Below are 24,104 nucleotides of genomic sequence, written 5' to 3'. Positions count from 1 at the left end.
CTACTGTGTTGTTGTAGTCAATTACCTAAGAGAATTATAAACATCAGTCATTTCAGGGTTTCATACAAGGCCTTACTGTATGTCTTTAAACATAATTTACACAAACGTTATTGTGAACGATAATGCGCAGGATCAGTTGCGGGGAAGCTTCTTCAGCCTCGCACCCGGCCCGTGCCGTTCCCCCTCAGCGCTACAGCGTTCGCAGCCGGTCCCCTGAGAAGCCCCTTGTCTCCTGGGCGGTGACCGAGGAGGCTCTCCGCAACGGCCATTGGTATTGTAGAGCCTGGCTTTTGTTTTTCACTCTTCTGTTATTTTGCCTGAAATGCTGCTAGTTAAGAGGTTCATTTGAGGTCTTAAACTTTGTCATGAAACATCAATCTCCAGGAGGCGTTCCCTAGCTGATCCTTGACACACTGCCTTCCCGTTGATGATTCTAAGAGATTCTGCTGCTGAGTGGAGCCCCACCCCTTGTCTGAGAGGAGGGACGCTTGACAGGGTGGCAGTGAGGGAGGCGGGGTGGGGCTGAGGCCCAGGCCGTCGTGGGTCACACCAAGGCCCTGGGCGCGTGTGCGCTGGGAGGAGTAAGCCAGAGCCAAGCGACTTGTCTGAAGAGTTCTGGGAAACTGGCCCTGTGCCTAGGAAAGGGGAGGAAGCTTGCTCTTTCCTCCTGTGTGCGCTCATTTGTTTTCCCTAAATGTAGAATTCAGGTTGCTTGATTGAGTCCTCCGTGAGGAAGCGCCTTTGTACAAGTGCAGGCCAATCACGTTGTAAAAGCAGAAACGCACACAGACCATAGTCCATCCCAGTTGCATGTGAGGGGCCCTCGTGCCTGCGGGTCGGCCGGCACCGCCGCCTCCCCTCCTGCCCCCCCTCCCTCCCAACCCCACGCCTTAGCCTTCCCTCTCCGTGTCTCTCCAGAGGGCTGGTATTTCCTCTCTCCATACCAGTGGGTGAGCTGGCAGGACGCGTTCACACTCGGGACCCACAGTGCCAGAGCTGAAGCGGGCACTGAGTTGTGTGTCTAAATGAGAAGGCTGAAGTGATTCCTCCTGCCAGCTCCAAGTGGACAGACGGCCGAGGAGAGGGAGCCGTTAAAGGGGCGTGAGAACCGCTGGTGCATACCCTGATGTCCAGCCAAGGCCCGCGGGGACGGCGGCCTGGCAGGCAGAGTAGGGGGGCCTCCCACCAGCTGCAGCAAGGGCCCTGCTGCCCCTCAGCCCTCCATCAGGAAGGCCATGTTTTCTGTATGCGAAACATTGTCTTGGGGTGTTTCTCGGTATTTTGATCTGTAACCCTCTTTTTTGAGATTTTGTAATGCACCCTTCTGTTACCCGTGTAGTTTTTAACTGAGAATAGAACGCCTAGTGCTTGAATGTATCATCACCACGAGAAGTATTACATATTGTTACTGAAATCTGATCGAAAGGCTTGCTGAAGTCTTATGAATCGTAGTTGGCAAACCGTCTGGAACCTGTGGTCCACCATGTACAGATGGTTCTTGTGGGACGTGCATCTAACTTGGCCTTGAACCGCAGAACACAATATACATAAATGGGAGAATATGTATTCATCTCAGTAGAGGTGTGAATCACCTCTCGAGTGTTACCTTGGATTTTGGTAGATGAAGAAAGCAGGTTATTTTTTCATATGTGTGTGTGTGTGTGTGTGTGTGTGTGTGTGTGTGTGTGTGTGTGTGTGTGTGTGTGTGTGTGTGTGTGTGTGTGTGTGTGTGTGTGTGTGTGTGTGTGTGTGTGTGTGTGTGTGTGTGTGTGTGTGTGTGTGTGTGTGTGTGTGTGTGTGTGTACTTGAAATTTGGTTACTTTTTCTAACTTAAATGCTAATACTTGTTTTCTTAATATTGAACATAATCCAAAGTAGAGATGTTTACTCAAGGAAGGAAGAGGAGACAAAGGAACTTGACCCCAGTCCAGGTTTCACCTACCCGGGGGTCTGGCTGCTTCTCTCTCCTTCCTTTCCTTTAGATTTTTAGCTATTTCCCCCTCCCCCCAGAGTGAGCTCAGGAAAGGACTCAACAAAGACCTAAAATGAGAGAAGTTATAATTTCACCAGCAAGGGAAGGTTTGTTTCTTGATTGAATTCAGCTTATTGGCACTTCGTTGATGTCAAAACGAAGAGCCGACAAAAACACAGGGCCTTCGTTACATTTCTAAAGCACCTTTAATAGTTCTTAAAAGGGCCGAGCGTCCCATGACTGAGCGAATACGTGCTCGCGTGTACACATGAAAGTGCAGAGACTACCGCGCCCCTTGCAATGAACTGTAGTGAACAAGTTGGCCTGAGGTTCATTGTTGGTGAGAAGCAAGTCAACCTGATTTTAAGTGGGTGTTTGTCATACCAACAGTTTAAATAGTTCAAGTTTAAAAACAGCAAATGATTAAGATTACTTTCTTGTTAAGGTTACCAACATGCATTTTAAATGTGTTCTTGCTCTTCCTTTAGACAACTTACCACTCTCCCAACCCCCCCACCCCATCACACAGGGAAATAGGGTTCCAAACAGGCCCCGGGGGTGTGAGAGCCTCTGCTCCTTGTATGAAGGACGGCAGATAAAGGGGAAACGGCAGAGCTGGAACTTGCCGCTAAGGCTGCTGCCAAGCAAAGATCAAAGCACCTGAGCTTTAGGCACTTCCCCAGGATTGATGCTGCCCACTCAAGACGGGTCCTGAGGCCGCAGCCAGGAGCAGAGTGGCAGATGCTGGCTCCCTGAGGCCTGCCTGCCTGCTCGGCCGGGACCCAGGGCTGCAGAGTGCTCCCTCTGGACGCCGGATCAAGGAAAGGGGCCTGCAGCCAGAAGCGGGGCTGAGCTGACGTTGAGGCTGCTCAGGGAGTCCCTCCCTCTCAAACACTGCAGGTGAGCTGGGAGGAGCTCCCCAAGGGCAAAGCACACCCTGGTTAGTTTGCATTTAAAGTGGAAGATGCACACCAACCTGAGAGTTGTGTTTTCTCAGTCCCTTAGTTCCCCAAAGCCTCCTGACAAAGCCGTGGCGAGGTGACCTGACTGACCTGCGACGCCCTGCAGCAGCCCCTCTGCAGAGCCCGGAGCCGCTAGGGTTTATGGCCCTTGGAGAAAGAGCAGGAGGCCTGGTATCCCGTAGGCCCCATTCCGTCCCCTGGCCCATCGCTTTGCAGCTGGACCAGATGTGCTTGAGTTGAGCTGCTTGCGTGTAGGCAAACCTTGATTAGTCTGAATCTTGAACAGCCAGTAAGCATATAAAGCCCAAATGGTAGGGGAACTCCTCAGAAGCAAAATCCTGGCTGTGGAATATGGGAGGGAGGGCCGGCCAGCCGTGCAGTGTTGGGGGGAAACATGGCCACAAAGGATCTGACCCTCCGGATGCTGTGTGAGAGCTGAGCTGACAGGCCAGGCTGAGGACTGCCGGGGACTGGGAAACGCAGGCAGGGGTGGGCCTCAGCGGTAGAGCCGCCAGTTTCAAGTGATCTTGCAGAAATGCAAAGGAAACAAGGCTTAATTTAGTTTGTGGTCAGAGTAGTATGACAAGGGCCTTTGTAAAGGGGGCCTGAAAGGCTGGTGGTATATGACACTAGCAGAGGAATTTCTTAAGTTATGCCTGTGCTTAGAATGGGAGAGAAGCAGGGCCAGCGTGCTTGAGAAGTGGGTCTGCAGAGAGTCACCTAACCTCAGGGCGGGTCAAACATACAGGACTCAGAGCCTCAACCCTGGGAAAGGGCAGTCGGTTAATCTTGAAGAAAAGGCGGGGGAGATAGGGTCAGGCAGAGGTGGTTAAGTCCTGGATTTGGCCCTGGCAACATTTTGGGAAGATCCTTTTATGTAGATGGCGTGTGAGCTCTGGGATGTGAGAGGCAGTTGTCCCCAGGAGCGGGCATGGGCTCCCTGGGGGCTGCGTGCCAGCTGACCCCCTGCCTACCTTTTCTAAAAGGAGTACTTGGCCTGGAAGATAAGAGAATAATGACACACTACACATTTGTCAAGCATTATGTTTCAGGCATTATGCAATCACAGTGCCTTATATTTAAAGATACATTTACTTGTATATATGTTTATTGTTTAGAAAGCATTTTCTTTAAAATACATTTGATTTTTTTCCCAATTATAAGAAAGCAAATCATTTTTCTGATTATTGAAGAGAAAGTTATAGAGAACAAAATGGAAGTCATCTGTAATTTTACCATCTTGAATCACTATGCGTATTTTGCTGTATTTCTCGCCACTTCTTAAAAATACAAGTTTTTACAACCTAAGACAGGCACAGTCGCAGGGGGGCCATCAGGAGAGAAATTGGGGATCAACAGAGGTGAGGCTCAGAACCTCACCCCCCCTGTTTTGAGAGAAATCTGCATCCGTGGATGTTTTGCTGCCCTTGTCTAGCTTGGATTAGCACATAGTCTACAGGCACACACCTGATCATCTACATTTGCCCTCTTACAGCACTAAACTATGTTTTCTACCTTTATCTTGCATCTACCTGCCACTTCAGCATTTTATTTAAAATAATAATAATAATAATAATAATAATAATAATAATAAGGGAGAAATGTGGGATTCACATATAAATCAAGTATAAAAATCAAACGAATAATCATAATTGACCTGATTGTTTATAGTTCATGATGCGTGATCAAAACCGAAAGTTTCTGTGATATGACTGCCCTTGTGCTGTTCACCATGTAAGAACTTACTCACTATGTAAGAATTTGTTCACCATGTAAAAACTTGTTCGTTATGCTTCAGAAGATTGGAGACTGACGAGAATTAGGCTTGGGGTTGATTAATGATTGTGCATTGAGTCCCCTATACAGAATTTTATTGTTCACAACCATATGATCAATAAATATGAGAGATGCCCTCTCAAAAAGAAAAAGAAAATACAAGTTTTTAGAATAATATGATCTTACTATATTATTTGGAGTTCTGCATTGTTTTTAAAGTAAAGTAAACTTTTTAAAGTCAATTTTTCTTGAACTAATACCCACATACAGGGAGGCCCTCAAATGATTAAATATGAAGAGATTTTATAAAGTAAACGATGTTTCACTGTAATGCAGATTTGAGAAATAGAAATATTGTCAAGAAGCCCTTTGGTCATTAGCTCGTTCGTAGTAGGTTGACTATTAGGTGCCCTGCTCTTTAAGGTGTTGAACTCTAAGCATTTTCTTGCTGTTGATTACTTTTTTGAAAATACTGTTTTAGATAGCTACATAGTATTTGATTATATGGATGTGTTAGACTTTATTTAGTCTTTCTATTATTGGACAGCAGTCATCTCCTTTGGCATTGTTATAATGTGATCTATATCTTTGCAGAGAAACATTTTTAGGAAGCATTTTCATGTGCTTATTTCTGATGTGTAGAGTATCCTGTGCTATGCACAGTGCAGGCGGCTTGATCTGTAGTTTCCAGTTGAGGAAGCAGAGGCTAAGAGAGACTCAGTAGCTCGCCCACGTACACAGCTAAAAGAAGTAAAGCTGGACCAACCCCTCTTCTAATCCTAGGCTAGTGGGTGCGCAGCACCTTAGTCTCTTGGGGTGTTCTTGCACACCAAATGGAGAAATAGCTAAGGACAGCCTGCTGTGTGTGGATGGTGGCGATCCGTACTGGTGTGAGGTGATATCTCATTGTGGTTTAATCTGCATTTCTCTGATGACCAGCGATGTGGAGCATCTTTTCATGTGCCTGTTGGCCATCTGAATTTCTTCTTTGGAGAACTGTCTGTTCAGCTCCTCTGCCCATTTTTTAATTGGATTATTTGCTTTTTGTTTGTTGAGGTGCGTGAGCTCTTTTTATAATTTGGATGTCAACCCCTTATCGGATCTGTCATTTATGAATATATTCTCCCATACTGTAGGGTACCTTTTTGTTCTACTGATGGTGTCCTTTGCTGTACAGAAGCTTTTCAGCTTGATATAGTTCCACTTGTTCATTTTTGCCTTTGTTTCCTTTGCCCAGGAAGATATGTTCATGAAGAAGTTGCTCATGTTTATGTCCAAGAGATTTTTGCCTATGTTTTTTTCTAGGAGTTTTATGGTGATGTCTTTTGAAGCTTCAGCCCTTGTTGGTGATCTTCACACCTGTCGCTCAGACCACGGTCTAGAAGACTGCTTCAGCCAGTGTCACTGAGCCGACCTTCCCAAAGAGGACGTGTTAGTCACGGGAGACTTGGTATCAGATTTTTAAAAATCGAAGTATAATTGACATACAATATCCTATCACTTTCAGGTGTACGATAGTCACTTGATATCTTTATATATTAGGAATGATCTTCAGAATAAGTTGTTACCGTCTGCCACCATGCAAAGTTTATATAATATTTCTGACTATATTTCCCATGCTGTACATTACATCCCCACAACTGATTTTTTAAATTGAAGTATAGTTGATATGCAATCTTATTTTGCTTTCAAGTATACAACACAGTGGTTCACCAGTTACCCACATTATTAAATCCTCACCGCCCTAGTGCAGTTACTGTCAGCATAGGAAGATATTGCAGAACTATTGGCCATATCCTCCGTGCTGTACCACCATCCCCATGGCCAATTTATATTATGATTGAGATTTTTGTACCCCTGTACCCCCTCGCCTTTCCCACCTCCCATGCCAACACCTTCCCTATGGTAACCATCATTCACTTCTTAGGGTATATGACCCATGACTTATTTTTTAACTGGAATTTTGTACCTCATAATCCCCCTCATCTATTTAGCCTGTCCCCCAGCTCCTCTTCCCCTGATAGCCAACAGTTTCCTGTATCTACGAGTGCATTTCCGTTTTGTTTCGCTTTTTAAATTCCACATACAAGTGAAAACATACAGTATTTGTTTTTCTCTGATTTATTTCACTTAACATAAGATACCCTCTAAATCCTTCCATGTTGTTGGAAATTCATTCTTTTTTATGGCTGAGTAATAATGTTCTATTAATATATATCACATCTTTATCCATTCAGTTATCAATAGGTTGCTTCCCTTTCTTGGCTGTTGTAAATAATGATGCAATGAACATAGGGATGCATAATCTTTTCAAACTTGTGTTTTTGTTGTCTTTGTATAAATTCCCAGAAGTGCAATTGTTAGATTGTATGGTAGTTCTGTTTTTAATTTTTCAAGGAACTGCTATACTGTTTTCCATAGTGGCGGAACAAATTTACATTCCCACCAACAGTGTAAGAGGGTTCCCTTCTCTCCAAATCCTCGTCTACACTTGTTTTTTTTTGTCTTTTTGATAATAGCCACTCTTATAGTTGTGATGTGATCTCTCTTTGTGGTTTCGGTGTGCATTTCCCTGAGGATTAGTGATGTCGAACATCTTTTCATGTTTAGTTGGACATTTATATGTGTTCTTCGGAAACATGTCTATTCAAGTCTTCTGCCCATTTTTTTTTTAATTTAAAAAATAGTTTACTGGTCCCTACAGGTTACCTTATACACTTACAGGAAAGTTTAACTTTGAAAATAGGAGCATGCATTCAGATTTCAAATTGCCATCTTGATAATTTTGGTATTTTTAGTGAACTGCTTGTCCAATACGATCGTTCTGCCCATTTTTTAATCATTTTTTTAATATTAAGTTGTGTAAGTTCTTCATATGTTTTGGACATTAACCCCTACCTGGGTGTATGGCTTGCAAATATCTTCTCACAGTCAGTGGGTCACCCTTTTGTTTCGCTGAGGGTGCCCTTTGCTGTGTGGAAGCTTTTTAGTTCGATGTTGTCCCACTTGTCCATTTTAGCTTTTGTTGTGTCACCTGAGGAGACTAGTCGAAAAGTGTCACTAAGAGTGATATCAAAGAGCTTAAATGCCTATGTTTTCTTCTATGAGCCTTATGGTTTCATGTCTTACATTCAAGACTTTAATCCATTTTGAATTTATTTTTGTGTATGGTATAAGGTAGTGCTCCAGTTCCATTCTTTAACATGTAGCTGCCCCATTTTTCCAAAACCATTGATTAAAGAGATTGTCTTTTCCCCATTTTATATTTGTGCCTCCTTGTCATAGGTTAACTGACCATATATGTATGGATTTATTTCTGGGCTGTCCGTTCTGTTCCATGGGTCTGTGTGGCCTCAGGGCGGTGCCGTGCCGTGTTGGTCACCCCAGCTTCGTGACACCGCCTGAAGTCAGGAGCGGGAGGCCTCCAGCTCGGTTCCTCTTTCTCAGGATCGCTTTGGCTGTTCAGGGTCTTTTGTGGTTCCATAGAAATTTTAGGATTATTTGTTCTAGTTCTGTGAAAAATGCTATTGGTATTTTGGTGGGAAATTTGAATCTGTAGATTGCTTTGGGTGTTATGGCCATTTTAACAATAATTCTTCCAGTCCATGAACAGGAATATCTTTCCGTTTATTTGTGTTGTAGACTTTGTATCAGATTTTGTAAGTGGTGCCTTTTGTGAGATGGGGAGAGTGGTGGAAACTAAACAATTTCTCCTTAAGGAACAGATAACGTATAGTTGAAGACAAGGAAGTCTAAGTTGTTAAATTTAAATGCTTTTATATTTCAGTTTCCTGACCTGATATATTCGTGACCAAAGAAAGGTTGTATTTGCAAACATGTAAAACATCCGTTTAAGCTACTTTGATTCCAATAAAACGCTGATGATGGGAAATCATCAGCAACAGTGATAATAGCGGGAATAACGCTAACATTCCTAAGAGCTGTGAGCTGGGCACTGTTCTAGTGCTTTCTGGGCAGTAATGCTTTAACCCTGTAAGTCAGAGCTTCTCCTAAATCAAGACCCCCTGAAAAATGGTCCACTTTAATCTTAAAATACGGTGCACTATATAATGCTTGGAAATAATGTCGACATATAATAGGAAAGAATTTTGAGAATGAGCTATATATTCAAAAACAACATTTTGTAATCTGGGTGTACATTTATTATACATATAGCAATTATATAGAGAATGAAAACCAAAAATAAACTATCACGTTTAATACATTGTTATGCACACATATATACATTTTTATAAGAATGGAATCACGATACATACACTCTCTAAGAATAAACTTTATTTTTAGAAGAGCTTTAGATTTATAGAAAAATTGCAAACATGCTAGAGGGTTTCCATACCCCTTCATCCAGCTTCTGTGCATTCATTTCTTAGTGTGCACTCTTGGCCCGGTAAAGTGCTGCGGACCCTCCCGGCCTCCGCCCGCCGCCCCGCCGCCCAATCGGCCGGCCCGGAGGCGGGGCGGGGCGGCCGGGCCGCGGGCCTGCAGAGCCGCCGGGGACGCGGCCGGGCGCGCAGCCGGGGGCGCTCGGGAGGCGCTCGCGCGCTGCTTCCGCGGCAGCCCGCCCGCAGCAGCCCTCGCGCTCCGGGCGCCGGCCATGGGGCCCTCCCGGGACGAGCCCGCCGCCGGGCCCGCGCCCGCCGACAGCCGCGCGCCCGGCCCCGAGGAGGCCGCCGCGGCGGACGCAGGGCCCCCCGCGCCTCCCGAGGGCGGCTGGGGCTGGCTGGTGATGCTGGCGGCCATGTGGTGCAACGGCTCGGTGTTCGGCATCCAGAACGCCTGCGGGGTGCTCTTCGTGTCCATGCTCAAGACCTTCGGGGCCGCGGACGAGGACGGGCTGGCCTTCAAGACAGGTGGGCCGGCGGGGCGCGGGGCGCAGACCCGACGGCGGCCCGGCTGCCGGCCGCGGCGCAGGCCGCCCCCCGCCCCCGGCCTCCGCTTGGTTTGCTCCCGCGTCAGTGAGGGTGGCAGGTGCTGGGCGCGCACGCGAGGGCCGGCGGGGCACGGGCGGGGCACAGGCGCGCTCGGCCCCCGAAACCTCGCACAAAACGCCGTGCGATGGGTGTCACCCCGCAGGGTGCTTTTGTTCTGTGTGTAACGTTTGCAACGTGTCCCCTAATACCTCAGCTGAGGCTGGTAGCGTTGACTCGGGTCTCCCACGGCGTGAATGCGTTATGTGTACCTACGCCGGCCCCCCTTGGTGAGCGTTCAGATTGCCTCCGAATCGCCACGAACAACCCCGCGAAGAACGCCCTCGTGCGCCGTCCCCGTGCATGTGAGCTGCCCTATCGAACATTTGTGACTGTGTTCCCTAAATAGCTCTTGGACTGCTGCTTTGGGCGGGTCACAGGCTTAGTACACGAGAGCCAGAGATGTAACATCACGCGCTTTGTGTGGAAGGCGGCCTCTGTAAGGCTTCGCGGGATAGATAAGCACGTGCAATAGTAAAAAATTCTCTTTTTCTATGGTCCCAGGTATCTGGGAGGAAACGCTCAAGGAGGCAGCACTGACAGTCAACATTTTAAGACTATTCCCTTCAGTACTTATCATATTCCTGTCTGGGATTACACATTTTAATGTACTCTAGACAACCATTTTTGGTTTCCCGCTGTTCTTGCAAACTCAGGTGAGTAGGTCCATTGGTGTCTGTGGGGTTTTTTCCTCCTTTTTCTGAGAGGGAAAATGAGTAACTGCTGGGGAAAGCGCATTGCTTTCCAGGGATCAGCGCCTTGCAGGGACCAAAGCTCTACCCACCATTCCCAGAGATCCTGTCAGCTACAGTATCCCGGTGCCAGGGAGCTGCAGGTGAGGCACGGGACAGGGCTCTGCTCTCTGGAACGTTTGCGAACTCTGCATTTTCAGTTTTGATGACTGTCCCCATTTACTCAGTTAAGTCTGACAGCTTTCAGCAAAGCAGGTGTACAGGGAAGCCAGTGAAACACTGAGCGTCTCTGCTGCATGCATGACTGCCCTGGGCGGGTGTGCCCGAGCCCCGTGGTGCCCAGCTCAGGGTACGTGGTGACTGGAAACCCACCTGTGCTCTGGGCGCCCTTATCTAATTCCTGCAGAGGGGCCCTGTGCACTTGGAAAGGCCCTGTGTAGGACAGGGCTGATACATTTCAAGGTCTTGGGAAGAAAACACTTAAGTTCATCTGTGAAAACATGGTGCCAAGACGGTCTTTAAGCCAGTTACTGTTTAGACACCACCCGCATGGCCTCCCCTCGCCCAGGTGTTTGAAGGCTCTGAAGTGTCTGCTGGCTTTGAAGTGTGACTGTGGAGGCTTTTGCATTTTTATATCCTAATGCTGAGTCATCTGTGATCAAACATACGTAGGCTTCAAGTATGATACAAAAAGGATCTGAAATTAAGGCTTTTATTTTTCAATGTCGGTCCGTTTTCCGTTGCCTTATTCATGACAGATCACCTGGCAATAGTCGGCGGTTAACTTGGTCTCCAAGTTCAATACCTTCCTCATCGTAACTGGCCCGAGGGTGCGCAGGGAGGTGGTGGTGGACGGCACCTAGACAGTCCAGTGGTGATGCCCGTTTCTTGGCCTCCTAGGTGGCGGGGCCTGTGCTGAGCGCTTCACCCGCTTTCCTGCGTGAGCCTTACAGGCTTTGTTTAATACCTTCTTTTCAAATGTGGAGACTCGGCCAGCAGAGCTTAAGCAATGGAGCTGGACTCGCCCTCAGGCCTTAATGATTCTGGCATTGCTTTGCTGGTTTACATCCATCGTGTGGATCAGTTCAAGCAGCAGCAGCTGACCAAGCACTGCACCAGGCATTCTGGGGCTAGAACCGACGTCTGAAAGATGAGGGCTCAAGGTCTTGCTGTTTCTTGATCTGGCTTTGCTGTCAATAAACAATTGCCAATTGTTAATGTCTCACTGAAGTAGGTTTTTGTAGAGAGACTTCCCTGGAGAAACAGTAATTTCCTGTGGCGTTCACAGGAGGGTCACCCCCCTGTGGACTGGCCCATGGCAGGGCCGTGGTTCCAGGCAGAGCTGAGGAGGCGCTTCCTGGGCTTCTCTCCAGGGCCCTCGGGCTCCTGTTACACACCTGGTGGGCCACCCGGAATTTCTCACGGAAGGGCCTGGAGAAGCACATTCCGGCTAAGATGTGAGTGAGTTTGCACATCTGCATGTTACTCTCCCTTCATTCTGCGGGCGTTCATCAGGTGCCTGACATCCTTTGTGCTTAGGTCACTGAGACGCAGCCAGCTGTTCCCGAGGACCTTTGATCTGCGGTGGGGTACAAATAAGTAAGCACATAAATCAGTTCCTTTATATCTGCACCGAACCTCATTCTAACATGCAGAGAGTCTAATGAAATTCCAGTGAATGGTGAGGGCAGGGGAAGGCATTTGTGAGCCTCTTTCTCTATGGTGATAAATCTCACTTTGTGAAATTAAGACTTGGGAAAGGGGAAGCGAGCTGAACTCTAAGTTAGGCAGTGGAACCGATGAAAAATGTTGAGTGCATCGCAGCCCATTGTCACCCTGCCTGCGGCGACGGCCCTCAGGCACGCACAGCAGGAGTGCCTCCATCAGTAATGCTGGTCCAGGGGACAAGCTGCACACCCCACTTGCCTCTCTTCAGTTAAGTTTGCACCTGTTCATATGTGCATGCTTCTTGCCTGGGTAGAGGGGAATCAGACACTTCTGGGAAAATAAAACATACAATTTACTGAAATGTTGTTTTCCCTTAGAAATGGCAACTTCGCTGGATATTGGAAATTGAAATCCCATTTTTAGGTGCCCCACGGAACAGACTGTCTAGGGTTCTTTCATCTTGCTGCAGAGCCATGGCACTGTCTAGGGTCTCCCTAGGGTATTTGTCTTGCTTACGTAACTGCATTCTTCCTGGAGAAAGAAAAATATTTTAACAGTAGATTGACTTTTTAAAAATATGTATTTAAAGAAAGTGTTTTCGGAATCAGTATTCAGGGTAATTGATGACAGGTAATTAATTGTATCCTTTGGAAGAAATTATGTCTCTGTGGTCCAGAGGCATGGCCGGGAAGACCCCCAAACAGAGAAAAGCCTAGAGAAAAGCTTACTTACCGCAGCTGTTTGGCTCAAATTTCCTTCATTCATTCCCATTTTAAAGCATCCCACCTTCCAATTCATAGAAATTTATGTAACCTGACCATTAATATATGTCATTAGGCCACAAAAATAGTTCCAGGATTTTGGAATAATAAATGCATGTGAAGTGAGCATTTCATATTGCATTTGCAGAATGTTTCTGAATTCAGAGCTAGACTGACTAATGTCCAGTGTGTCGTGAATTCTGATTCAATACAAATATTGCTGTGATGTTTATCATGGAATTCTTATCAATAAAATTAATTGCTAAAAGAACCAAATCAACCCAAAATAAAAGTGTCCCAGAATCATTTCAGGAGAGATCTTCCGGTGTCTTTTAGAATAAATTGTACTCTGTGCCCTTGATGTGATTAGCTTTATCTTCTTATATGGGTCCTTGTTGAGCCCGGGTTGCAGCTCCTTAAGGCCCAGCCCCAGGCCATGTCCTCGCTTCACTTTCCTGCACTCGGGTGCCCCATGCGCCCGGTGGCTTCAGGCCCCGTCTTGGGGTTGTTATGCCTGAATCACTTCTCGGTTCAATATCCACACTATTTCTGGGCAGTTCCGCTGGGATGTGCAGGTACATCATACTCAATCAGAAGCTCGTTTTTTAGCCACTCCGTTTAATCTTCACCTACCACCAAAAGCAGCAGCCTACCTGCAAACAGACATGTCTTTCCTTCTGAATTCTCTCAGCGTGTGACATCTCTGGTTGCTGAAGACAACAAATGTAGAATTCACTTTAATTCCTTATTTCTCCCATTTCCATTCCTATTTTGTTAGATCAGACAGAGTGCTTTTGTGTCTGCTTCCTGAGTACCTCATACATCAATCCCCTCTTTTCCTTTAGTCTTACTTCATGCTTTCATTATTTTTGGCCTCAGTCACTGTCATCACCCCTTCACTGGTCTGCCTGTCCTCAGTTACCCACTGGAGTGATTTTTCTGAAGCACAGTGCTGTATCATTTATCCGTTTAAAAGCCATCCATTACGCCCATTACTTCTAGAAAACATCAGACTCCTTAAAGGCCTTCAAGCCCTGGCAGGTGCCTGACCCTCTGGTCTCGATCCCTTCTGGATCTTTACGCACCGGCCGAGCTGAAGGCCTGGCCCTTCCCAGATTCTTCCTGCTTCCTTCCCCTGCGCGCCTTTACATGTGCCACTCCCCTCTGTAGTGTGGCTCAGTCCCTGTAAGATCCTGACCAAATGGTTGGCTATGTCATTCCTTCTGCCCCAACGGTGGGACAAAACGATGTTATGCCACTGTTGTTACATTTTTGATGCACTTGGAAAGTTCTGGAGGTAGTATGACTTCAGATGAGTCATGAATTAAGCTTGAAGTGGAAGAAGTCCCTCGGGCCTCGGGAAGAGGAGAGCAGGGCTTCAGGCACAGGTGCGCCGAGGGCACGTGGTCACACCTTCTTCGCTCAGGTGTCTCCATTAGTGCAAAGTCATCCCCCACCTGCATACGAAATGGAACCAAAGCAGTGAGGAAATGAGCTTCCCAAGTTCGGCAGCCTTTTTTGTTTCATTAATTTTTAATTCTGAGGATATGTACGAAGTAAGATTCGAAACCATGTATATGGACCAAAGCGCTCACTCTCGCGACGAGCACGCAGACCTTCGGAGCCCCAGGAAGTGCTGATTCACACCTCCAGTGTGAGCCCCCTCTGTCCGCGAGGTACAGCCACTCGTTTGTATTTATCCGCCAGCTGAGATCTGGTCCCTTTTAGTTGTAATATGGAAATAATTAGGAGTCTTTCTGTTTTATAAATACAAAATTACAATATTGAGTATGTGCTGTTTACAATGATGTGCCTCCTGGGGCCCCCTGTCCTCCCCGTAGGGAGGCAACTGTTCTGCCTTCCTGTCTGGCCCCCCATTTGAGAACTACTGACTAGGGTGTTAAATTCAAACTAAAAGTATGCTCTTCTAATCACTGGGTAGTTGATTTTATAATAGTAAAAATATTAATGTTAAAAATGATTCACTGTTAGTATTAGAAATGCTGACCTCCGTGACTGTGACGGTAAACTTGCCCTAAGCATAGGCCGTTTTGTAGGAATAAATGATAGTTGTATAAAGTTTTAGTTACAGGTGTTAGGATTTGTCTCCTACTCAGAGAATAATATGCATTACGTAATAGACTAGAACTGGTAAAGGGACCTGATTTTAAACAAGATCAAATTATTTGACCACTTTTTTGGATCAAAATGGAGCTATTCAGTATCAGATGGACACTAGTTGTTGGGCACTAATCAGGTGGTGCTAATCACACCTGGCCGAGCCCCACCCGGCAAGACACTGAACATTGAATTCTTGTTACTACTTTTCTTGATTTGGGGGTAGAGGGAGTAGAGAAGGCTCAGAAGAGAAAATAGCTCATATTTCTGTTTGTATGTGTAATTATATAGGAAACATTAAAACCAGCATTGATAAATACTGTCTAATCTAAAATCATCTTACTGTGGTGGTTCTTAGGTGTTTCTTACACACAGGATACTTGCTTGTGCGGGACCAAAGGCAAATAGACCATTCCCCTCCATTTTGCTAGTGGCCACCAGAAAAAACATCTCACAGAGCCTTTACCTAGGTAAAAAATGGTTATTTTATTTATTTATTTATTTTTTAATGAACCACAGTCTGTTTTTATTTTTAAAACATGCACAAGATAAAAGCTTATGGGGCTATGTCGTCATGTAGCAAAATGTTTTCGGTGGCTAGAGGCAGGTGGAGTATTAGCATCTACAGTTCTGTCTGTTTTGGTTACTTTTTAAATGTTCATTTAAACTAAAAGATGTAAGCTTTTAAATAACTTAAATTTTAGATCAGTGTATTTAAGAGTTACCTGGAAGATTCTTTATAAAACATGAGAGTTTATCATTTTCTTTCAATATACTTGTGTCTGAATGATTCTCAGTAGGACTGACGACTGAGCCTTTTCCAGAAATGCTATGTAATTTTCTGTACAAATCTACTTGAATCTAAGTAAAAAGAAATTGTGGTGAGTTCAGTTTTATTTGTTTGGAATCTGTAATAATTTGGAAAGAGATTGGGTTACCTAGAGTTGTCTGTCTTTGTCACATTCCTGGGGATGTTACACTTCAGGAAGCAGCCTTCCTGAAACAATATACTTTTTTTCAACAAAGCCAAGGAATACCAAACGTTAAGTTTTTCACTTTAAATTTATACCTGATGAATATATTCATATGTTGCTCCATATGTAATCAGTACAGAGCCACAGTCCCTTATCCAAAATTCTTGGGGGCCATATATGTTCTGGGGCTCAGATTTTCTTGGATTTTAAAGAAGTAACCTGGTACATACACTGTATTTTTTAATATCTTCCAGGGGAGTTTGAGGCAGCACCTGGTACTCAAATACATTGGTATTTCTGCCTCAAAATATATGGATATTCAGAGCAAATGGACCACATAAAGACTATAATAGCCTCATGTTTTGCTTCCAAGTGACTATTGATTCTGTCTTACAAAATAAACTGGGATAGGGGTTTCAGAATTGGAAAGGAATCAGATTTATACATGAATATTCACTGTTTCTCAGTGAACATTCTCTTTCTGGCACTTTTATGTCACACATGCCCCTTAAAGTTCCCTCGGTGGTGCCCAGCTACCCTGGCCATCCCCGGGCTGCTCCCCAGGCTCCTCGCTGGGTGTTTGAGTTGCGGGCTGTGCCGGGCAACCTAAGTGGCATATCTGTGTACATCTCTGAACAAACTGCTTTTCCCCTGCTGGATGGCTTCCCTGGGACGTGCTCCGCGGGCACGGCTTCTGGCTCTGCGGGCACGGCTGGCTTGACGGCTCCCGCTATGGGTGCCAGGCGGCTCTCGGGAGAACTCGACCAGTTTTCGGAGCGCCAGGAGGGCGCTGGCTTCCGGAAAGCCTTGGCAGCGCCAGGTTTCATTTCTATTCATATTCGCAAATTTGATAAATGCCAATACTATTTAACAAAATTAGTTTTAAATCGTATTTCATTGCTTTTCGGGCAGGGTTCCAGTTTTTAAGCCCTTCAGAAGCAGTAAGGGGCTGGCCCACCATATGTGTCACCGGTAAACCCAAGAGGACGCGCACCGAATGCACGGGAGTGAAGCCCTGTCCCCGCAGGAGGGGCCCTCGGCGAGCTGGGCTGTCCCCGCACGCGCCCTGCCCGGCCCGGGAGCGGGGACGGAGGCCAACCGCGTGGAGACGAGGCCGCGAGGCGCCGGTTCGCGTTCCTTCGAGTCCAGCGTCGGGCCTCCAGCGCCGCCTTGGCCTCCCCCGGGCCCAACGGATTCTGTTGAAACTAGGTTTAGTTACTCGGGGTGTATGTATGTCTAAAATGGTTATCTTGTGCTTTTTATTTTTAAAAGATAGAAATCATTTAATTTATTGGGCCTTTATTGTTGAGTACAACAAAAAGTGGGGGTGTGAGGCCGGGCCGGAGGCGGTGCGTCACCCCGCGTGTCTTGTCCACTACGTCACCTCGTCCCACGTGCCCGGGGGCCCCCCGGGTGTGGCTGCCCCCCGGGCTGCACGTGTCCACGGGCGGCGGGGCTGGAAGGCGGGGCCGGCGCGGAGCCTGAAGCGCCTGCGCCGTCGGGACCCGGGTTCTGCGGGGCTGCGCAGGGGGCTGGTGGAGGCCACGGCCGGGTCCCGGTTGGCGAGAGCCCCCGGACGTGCAGGACGAACGCCGACTTAGGAAGCCTGGACATTTGTAAAGACAGGCAGTGGGGACGGACTGAGGGCGTCTGAGGTCGTTAAGACGTGACTGGGGTGCAGAGAAAAATAGGAGGGGCGCCAGTTCCGTGCCTGTGGCCGGGAGCCGCCGGGGTCGCAGACTCAGCAGTAGGCAGGGGAGGAAAGGACAGCCGAGGCATTTCAGAGGCTGGGCGGAGGGCACTGCCAGATACGGGGGTGGGCAGCGGCGCGGACACAGAGATGGTGCCTGGGTCTGCGGCCTGGCTTCGCGCTCTGAGCCGGGAGCCCCACGTTGTCCTTCTGTTCTGGGTGGTCCTGGATGGTGCGTGGCCAGGACCAGGGCCCCGAGTAGGAGGAGCTGCCCAGACAGGCGGACCTGCTCCACACGCACGTGTCAGCCGCCAGCAGGACATCAGGGATGCTGCCTGGCGGGCACCTGGGGGTGTGACCCCCGGAGCCTCAGAGGAAGGCCGAGGCCAGAGGTGGGGCTTCGGGAAGGGCTTCTGTCTCTCTGAGAGGAACTTGACTAGTAACAGAGGCCTAGAAGGTCCCACCCAGGAGGTGTCCTGTCCAGCGAAATCACTGTGCTTAAAAGTAACACAATTCCATTCCTTTATTAAAGTCTTTCCAGCCTGTGAATTTCTGTAATTAAAATGTGCAACTTTCCAAAGGTCAGAATTATATTTTTACTATTATTGTCGCATTTCCAAAACTTTGTCCTGAGATTTAGTTGTTTTTTCTATTTAATTTAACATGACCCCTAAGACTGTTGGCATTTACTCTTTGATTCATGATGTAATTAAGCCAGCCTGTAAGTCTTATTTCCAAGATATTTTAGACCAAGAGACTGTGAGAAAAGCTTAGAATAGTTTTACTTAATTTAAATATTTCAAATTTAAATGTAAATTATTGGCAGTGGTGTAAAACCTGTTCAACAGGCAAGTGATATCTTGTCCATCAGCCTTCACAGTTTACTGAGTAGCTACTTCACTCATAATTCATAATGAAAAACAGCACCTTTTAAGCATAGGCTGACTCCTTAAAAAATTGTCTAGGGAAGCTACTAGAAAATTAGGATAAATGAAATTAAGTTCTCTTTTGACTAGGACTAGGGTGGAGTGTTGAAGAGTTTCAGAGGCCTGACGCGCTTTGGCACGCGCGCAGTGGACGGCTGAGGGGTGACCGGGGAGGCGGTGCTGTCTCGGGCTCCCTGGCCAGGAATGGAGCCTGTCCGCATTCAGACGACCTGTGGCCACCTGGTTGCCGCAGGCGTCAGTGTTTTTGCCTTGGTTTCCTGTCACATCCGCGTAGGTTTGGAACACACAGTGCTTTTAGATGCACGAGCCCTGCAGGGTGTCAGGCGCTCTTGTCCTTGGGCCGGTGCAGGGGCGGTGTGCAGGAGAGTGTGGCTCCTGCCGTGCGGCCCCCGCTCAGCGCAGACCCTGGGGGTGCCCAAATGCCGTGACCCCGGAGGAAGAACGAGTACACGCAGGGGGTGCGTGACGGGGAGTTAGGTTGTGCAAGATGGGGGTATCTGCCCTTTGTCGTGAGCCAAGACTCCCTCCCCCTCCCAGCAGCTGTTTGGTTTTTTGACATCACTTGGCTGCATTTCCAAGGTCTGTACCAAGCAAATGTCAGGGTGTAAGGCAGTGTTTTTTGACTGTGCTTGTCTGCTGCTGCGTTCGCTGGGTGAGCTGGTAGCGCATTTGGTATCTAAGGATTATGGGGCAGGGAGAAAAGGGAAGCCCAGCTCAGCACTTTTCCCCCCGAGTTGGAGAAACAGAAGCCATGCAGTTTTAAATCCCATGCCTACACACCAGATAGAAACTTGCTAATGGCAAAGGTCAGAGGTCACAAAAGAGCAATATAAGTTTTTGGTTTTGACTTAAAAACACTATTTTCTATAACTTGGTGTTCATTTTTTTTAAATTAAAGTATCGTTGATGTACCATCTTATATTGGTTTCAAATGTACAACACAGTGGTTCACCAGTTACCCACATTATTAAATCCTCACCCCCTCTAGTGCGGTCACTATCTGTCAGCACAGGAAGATGTTACAGAGTCACTGACTGTATTCTCCATGCTGTTCTACCATCCCCGTGACCAGCTTACATTTTGATTGCGCATTATTGTGCCCTTTATCCTCCTCCGCCTCCCCCTTGGTGACCACTAGTCACTTCTCTGTGTTGAGTCTAATGCTGTTTTGTTCCTTCTGTTTTGCCTTGTTTTTATACTCCACCAATAAGTGAAATCATTTGGTACTTGCCTTTCTCCACCTGGCTTGTTTCACTGAGCATAATACCCTCTAGCTCCATCCATGTTGTTGCAAATGGCAGGATTTCTTGCCTTTTATGTCTGACTAATGATCTGTTGTGCATATGTTAACTCGGTGTTCATTTGTCACATGTATGCTGGTACAATCAGTTTTGCATATGTGGTTCTTGTTTTTTGTAACTTTGATTAGGAAGCAAATATTGGGCCACTTACCAGGCAGATTACTACTCTTTTTGAGGAAAAAAATCTGGTAAAAGTAATGCTTACTCCAGTTAATCTGTCTTCCTCTAATTCATCATGATGAGTTTGGGTGTCTGGTGGCAACTGAGAATGAGTCATGGAAAATGTCAAGGCAATGTAATCCTCATTATTTATGGTTACTTAAGAGGATAACTTCATCATTGTTCACTAATCTCCGGATAATGACTCTGTTTAGCTAGAAATATCCTTAGTTTTTTAGGAAAGCAAGTCAGTAATTTAGTAGAACTGTCAAACTTGATCTGCTTTCGTAAGTCTAATAATAAGTGAATGGGAACTAGTTGCCTGCGACCCGTTGCCCCGTGTTGTAGCGGGTCGTCCTGTAGCTCTGGAAGCTGCATGGGAAAAGGGAAGACACGTCACTGCCTCACCGTGGCGCTCACAGAGGCATTCAGGGCCTCTCCCCAGTTGAGGTTTAACAAAGCTGCTATAGCAGTAAAGGCTTTTACCCCTGTGTGTTTTTGGTTACTGGAATTAGGCAGGTTAGTAACATTATAACATTGGCTTGAATACAGATAGTTTAGGAAGTGAGTCATTTGGTGACAGCAATTCCATTTATTGTTGCATTAAATACATAAATGTTTTGACCTGAGTCTCCATTGTGTAATTCGGGGTGCAGTGGATGGGAGGTAGCGATGGGGTGCAGGTAAGAAGGGAGGGAGTGGTGACACGGAGAAATGGGGGATCCAGGACATGGCTGTGGGGGCCGGTGACAGGCGCCAGCTGCTCAGGACCAGGAGGGAAGAACATCAGAGCGGAGTGGGTGGAAGGCGGGGAAGCTGGGGGCCTTTGTGTTCTCTGAGGGAGGCTGTTTGTTAAGAGTGGTGTGTGGGGCCGAAGAGGGCAGAGGTCTGCGAGCCAGGTAGTGATGACAGAGGGGTTGATAGCAATTCTGAGAACCTACCACCGAGGGAAACCATGCATTCGTAGGGAGGCCCCTTTCTCCGGCTGGGCTTCCCGCCGCGAGCGTGCGTCACAGGTGAAGCGGAGCAGGGAAGACAGCTGAGCAGCTGATGTGCGGTCAGAAGAGCTGAAGCACAGCGGTTTCAGATTTTCTGTCTGTTTTTGGCTCTGCGCTGTTTGGCTTCCTCTCTGCCCACCATTCTGAGACTTGGAAGTATTTGCACATTTCAAGTTTTAGGTGAAGTTGACACAGCACTTAACAACCTAATACAATGTGTTTACTTTTTTATTGTGGACAATATATATGATATTAAAATACATGAAACATAAAATTTACCATTTTAACCATTTTTGGGTGTATAATGCATGAGTGGCATAATACATACGTTTGCGGTGTTGTGCGGCCGTTACTGTTACGCTACAACTTTAACATGAGGCTTTGTCATCTCTCTTCCTCCCTTCACATCACTGCTGATTCGTAAACTCAGTGTAGTGTGTTCCTGGATAAGTATTGTATTTTTGAAGTTGAGATTTCCGTGACTTCACATCAGCAGGTGCTGTGCAAGGCATGAATTGTGGTGTTAGCTTTCTTGCTGTTAGTTTGATTTATTTGTTGACGTCTGTTTTCCTGACTAGGCGTGTAAGGTGCGCAAGTGCAGAGATGGCCTAGGTCTGTCTTGTGTACGTGGTGTCTGTTGCCCAATGTAGACGGTGCTGGCGTGCAGTAGGCATCCAGGGAAGTTTCTGGACAAATCAAAGCCTTCATGGAAGGAATTTATTTTAGCTTAATAAGTTCTTTCTGAATGCTTCGTATGAAGGAGGCAAAACGCACTCACACACTAGTACAGATTAGGGGGCTTGGCACATTCCAGCGTCTAGTTAATTAGTAGAAATCAAAAAGGGCTTATATTTGTGATTTCACCTGGGAGGGTATTAGAGCAGATTGGCATTTAAAAAATGGTGTGCAGAATTGGCAGCAATAATCCCACAGCTTGAAGGCTGTAGGTAAATTAGGATAACTCAGTTGATCAAATTTGAGAATTGAAAGAACGCTCCAGTAATTTATGTTTAAACACACTCATATGTCAGCAGGTAAAAGGATTTTAGTTGCAGAATACTCCAAAACACCAGAATACCAGCAGATTTCAGGGCTCACAGTAATGTTTTGAGAAGAGAAACCAATAAAATGGCTTGGGGCTGTTTAATTCTATTACCCTATATTAAATACACTAATATATAAAATATAAATATTAATGTTGTTAGAGATAAAATGATATTATATAGTTTACCAGTAAATTAAATAAGGAATTCTATTTTACAGTTTAATTGGTTAATGAATCCAGTAACACTTTAAGAAATACATGTAAATATAGCCACTTCTCTGTTAGTTGGCATTAGATAAATAAAGTAATATCGTATTTTTTCAACTGGCTTATGATTAAATGGAGGTAAAGGGACAAATAGAAGAATTAATCAGCAATATAATGCATCCGTGTAAGAAAAAATGCAGTATGTCCTCTGATTCTGAAAGCTAATGGCTCTGTGTATGTGTGTGTAGAAAAACCCATTGAGGCCCTTTTAAAAAAAATCCACACCCAGCAAGGTGCTTGTGTGTCATATGGAAAGAGAGAGAAAAAGCCATTAGGGGCTCTAGTTCTGTCACTGTTTACCCTTTATAACTCTCAGTAAGCTGAAACTGGAGTTTGGTTTTAAGAACCCATAATGGAAATTTTCTTGCAAAGTCTGGTGCAGAGTGAGCGCTGTGGCTTCCCCTGGGGGGCGCACGAGAGCCGACAGGCGAGGGACGTGGGTCTCTGGAATCGGCTTCCTCACCAGAGGGCACAAGGGGGTGGGTGGGGGGTCGCGGGAGGGGGAGGCCGACCGCGGCTAGTGCCCAGCCCGCTCCGGGTGTTGCGGTGGGAACGCAGGCTCGGGGGCCTCAGGGCCTTGCTTGGCTGACAGGAGAGGCCTTTCTGTAGGGCTCTGGGGTCGCAAAGCCCTCAGCACGGTCATTCCTGTGTCACAGAGTTCCTATTCAGATGTCTGCTGTCCTGCGCGCTACACTCAGCTGCTTGCAACTTCTGTTTCTTTTTTCCTTTCTTTTTTAATTTCCATCTTGTTACTCCTTTATTTCAGTCAAGTACACACTTCAGAACATTGCCACTAGCAAGCGTAGGACTTCCTACCTAAATGACTCCTAATTCTGTGTTGTGTGGTCGTGTACTAGGACATTTAAAGATGTTGCATACATGTCACGACACTGGCAAATCTCAAGAACAAAATATGAATCTGTACAGTTGATTGATATAATAGCATTTGGGTTTCATTGAAAAACCATGTAAAATAAAGCTACCACATTTCACAGACTCTAAAACATTATCGGTGCTAAAGTGCACCACTATTTTATGTACACTGAATTTATGGATTGTAAGATGCATCCTCTTTTAGAGATGTCATAATGTGAAAAAATATGCAGCTTAGAATGGAAAAAATAAGCTAAGTATATTTTATTGATGCTTACTTGTAATAAAAATATAAAAACATGTATAGAAACGGTTTACAGCCAATTCAGGATGTGGTTTAACTCTGGGAAGGGAGGGAGGGCAATAGACGACAGGGCCATCCACACAAGGGCTTCAATTCTATTAAAAATGTAAAGTACATATTGCAGAAAGTTAAGATCAGCCAAAGCTGGTTGACGAGGTCCTGTAATTTTCTATATGCTGTAAATATTTCATAATGGAATGTATGTATTTAAATGCTGCATAAAAAGCACATTGCAGAAGCCTCTATATAGTGGATTCTGTTTTATTTTCTACAGTTTTTGTGTTTGTTCAGGTTTTTTTCTACTCGGTTTTTGTGTTCCTTCAGACTTCCCTGTGTGTCCATCATGCCCACAGCGGTGGGCTTTGTTGTCGGAAGCTGTGGGCTTTCTGCACGTCCATTTTTGTGTATGAAATAGAAGATGTATCATGTGTTGTCTTAGTGGTAAAAAGAGGGGAAAGTTTTTAATGATAAGGATGCCACAAAAGAATAGGATTGGCTGGCATTGTTTCTATGGTGAACTAGTAAGAAAATGTTCCTATTATCTGTTTCTTTGAAGCCACATTTCTGGTTGTTTCCTTAGTCTTTCTTAGTCATATGGTGTCTAGAGAG

General features: G+C 46.1%; 2 protein-coding genes across 4 annotated transcripts in view; both read left to right on the top strand.

Annotated features, from left to right (window-relative positions):
* The first annotated feature begins 9,039 nt into the window (after positions 1–9,039).
* Positions 9,040–24,104, top strand: part of SLC16A10 (solute carrier family 16 member 10) — a 73,046-nt gene continuing 57,981 nt past the window's right edge. The window contains exon 1 of the mRNA XM_037012271.2: positions 9,040–9,581. Coding sequence (XP_036868166.2) covers positions 9,326–9,581 — 256 coding nt within the window. The 5' untranslated portion in view covers positions 9,040–9,325. The remainder of the gene's footprint in view (positions 9,582–24,104) is intronic.
* Positions 10,361–22,775, top strand: LOC118971322 (uncharacterized). Of its 3 annotated transcripts, XR_012124660.1 has the most exons (3): positions 10,361–10,533; positions 11,291–11,989; positions 16,824–16,962. XR_012124660.1 is itself a non-coding variant. In XM_073220776.1 (2 exons), the coding sequence occupies exons 1-2, from the start codon at positions 16,404–16,406 to the stop codon at positions 17,510–17,512; spliced, it is 1,017 nt and encodes a 338-aa protein (XP_073076877.1). In that variant the 5' UTR covers positions 12,002–16,403; the 3' UTR covers positions 17,513–22,775. The 3 variants fall into 3 exon arrangements, 1 of the variants encoding a protein (XP_073076877.1); XR_012124659.1 differs by having other exon boundaries at positions 10,361–11,989; XM_073220776.1 differs by lacking the exons at positions 10,361–10,533; positions 11,291–11,989 and adding an exon at positions 12,002–16,731 and having other exon boundaries at positions 16,824–22,775.

This window comes from Manis javanica, chromosome 13 (assembly GCF_040802235.1).
Source record: "Manis javanica isolate MJ-LG chromosome 13, MJ_LKY, whole genome shotgun sequence".
Classification (NCBI taxonomy): Eukaryota; Metazoa; Chordata; class Mammalia; order Pholidota; family Manidae; genus Manis; species Manis javanica.
This window is presented reverse-complemented; position numbering and strand designations above follow the sequence as displayed.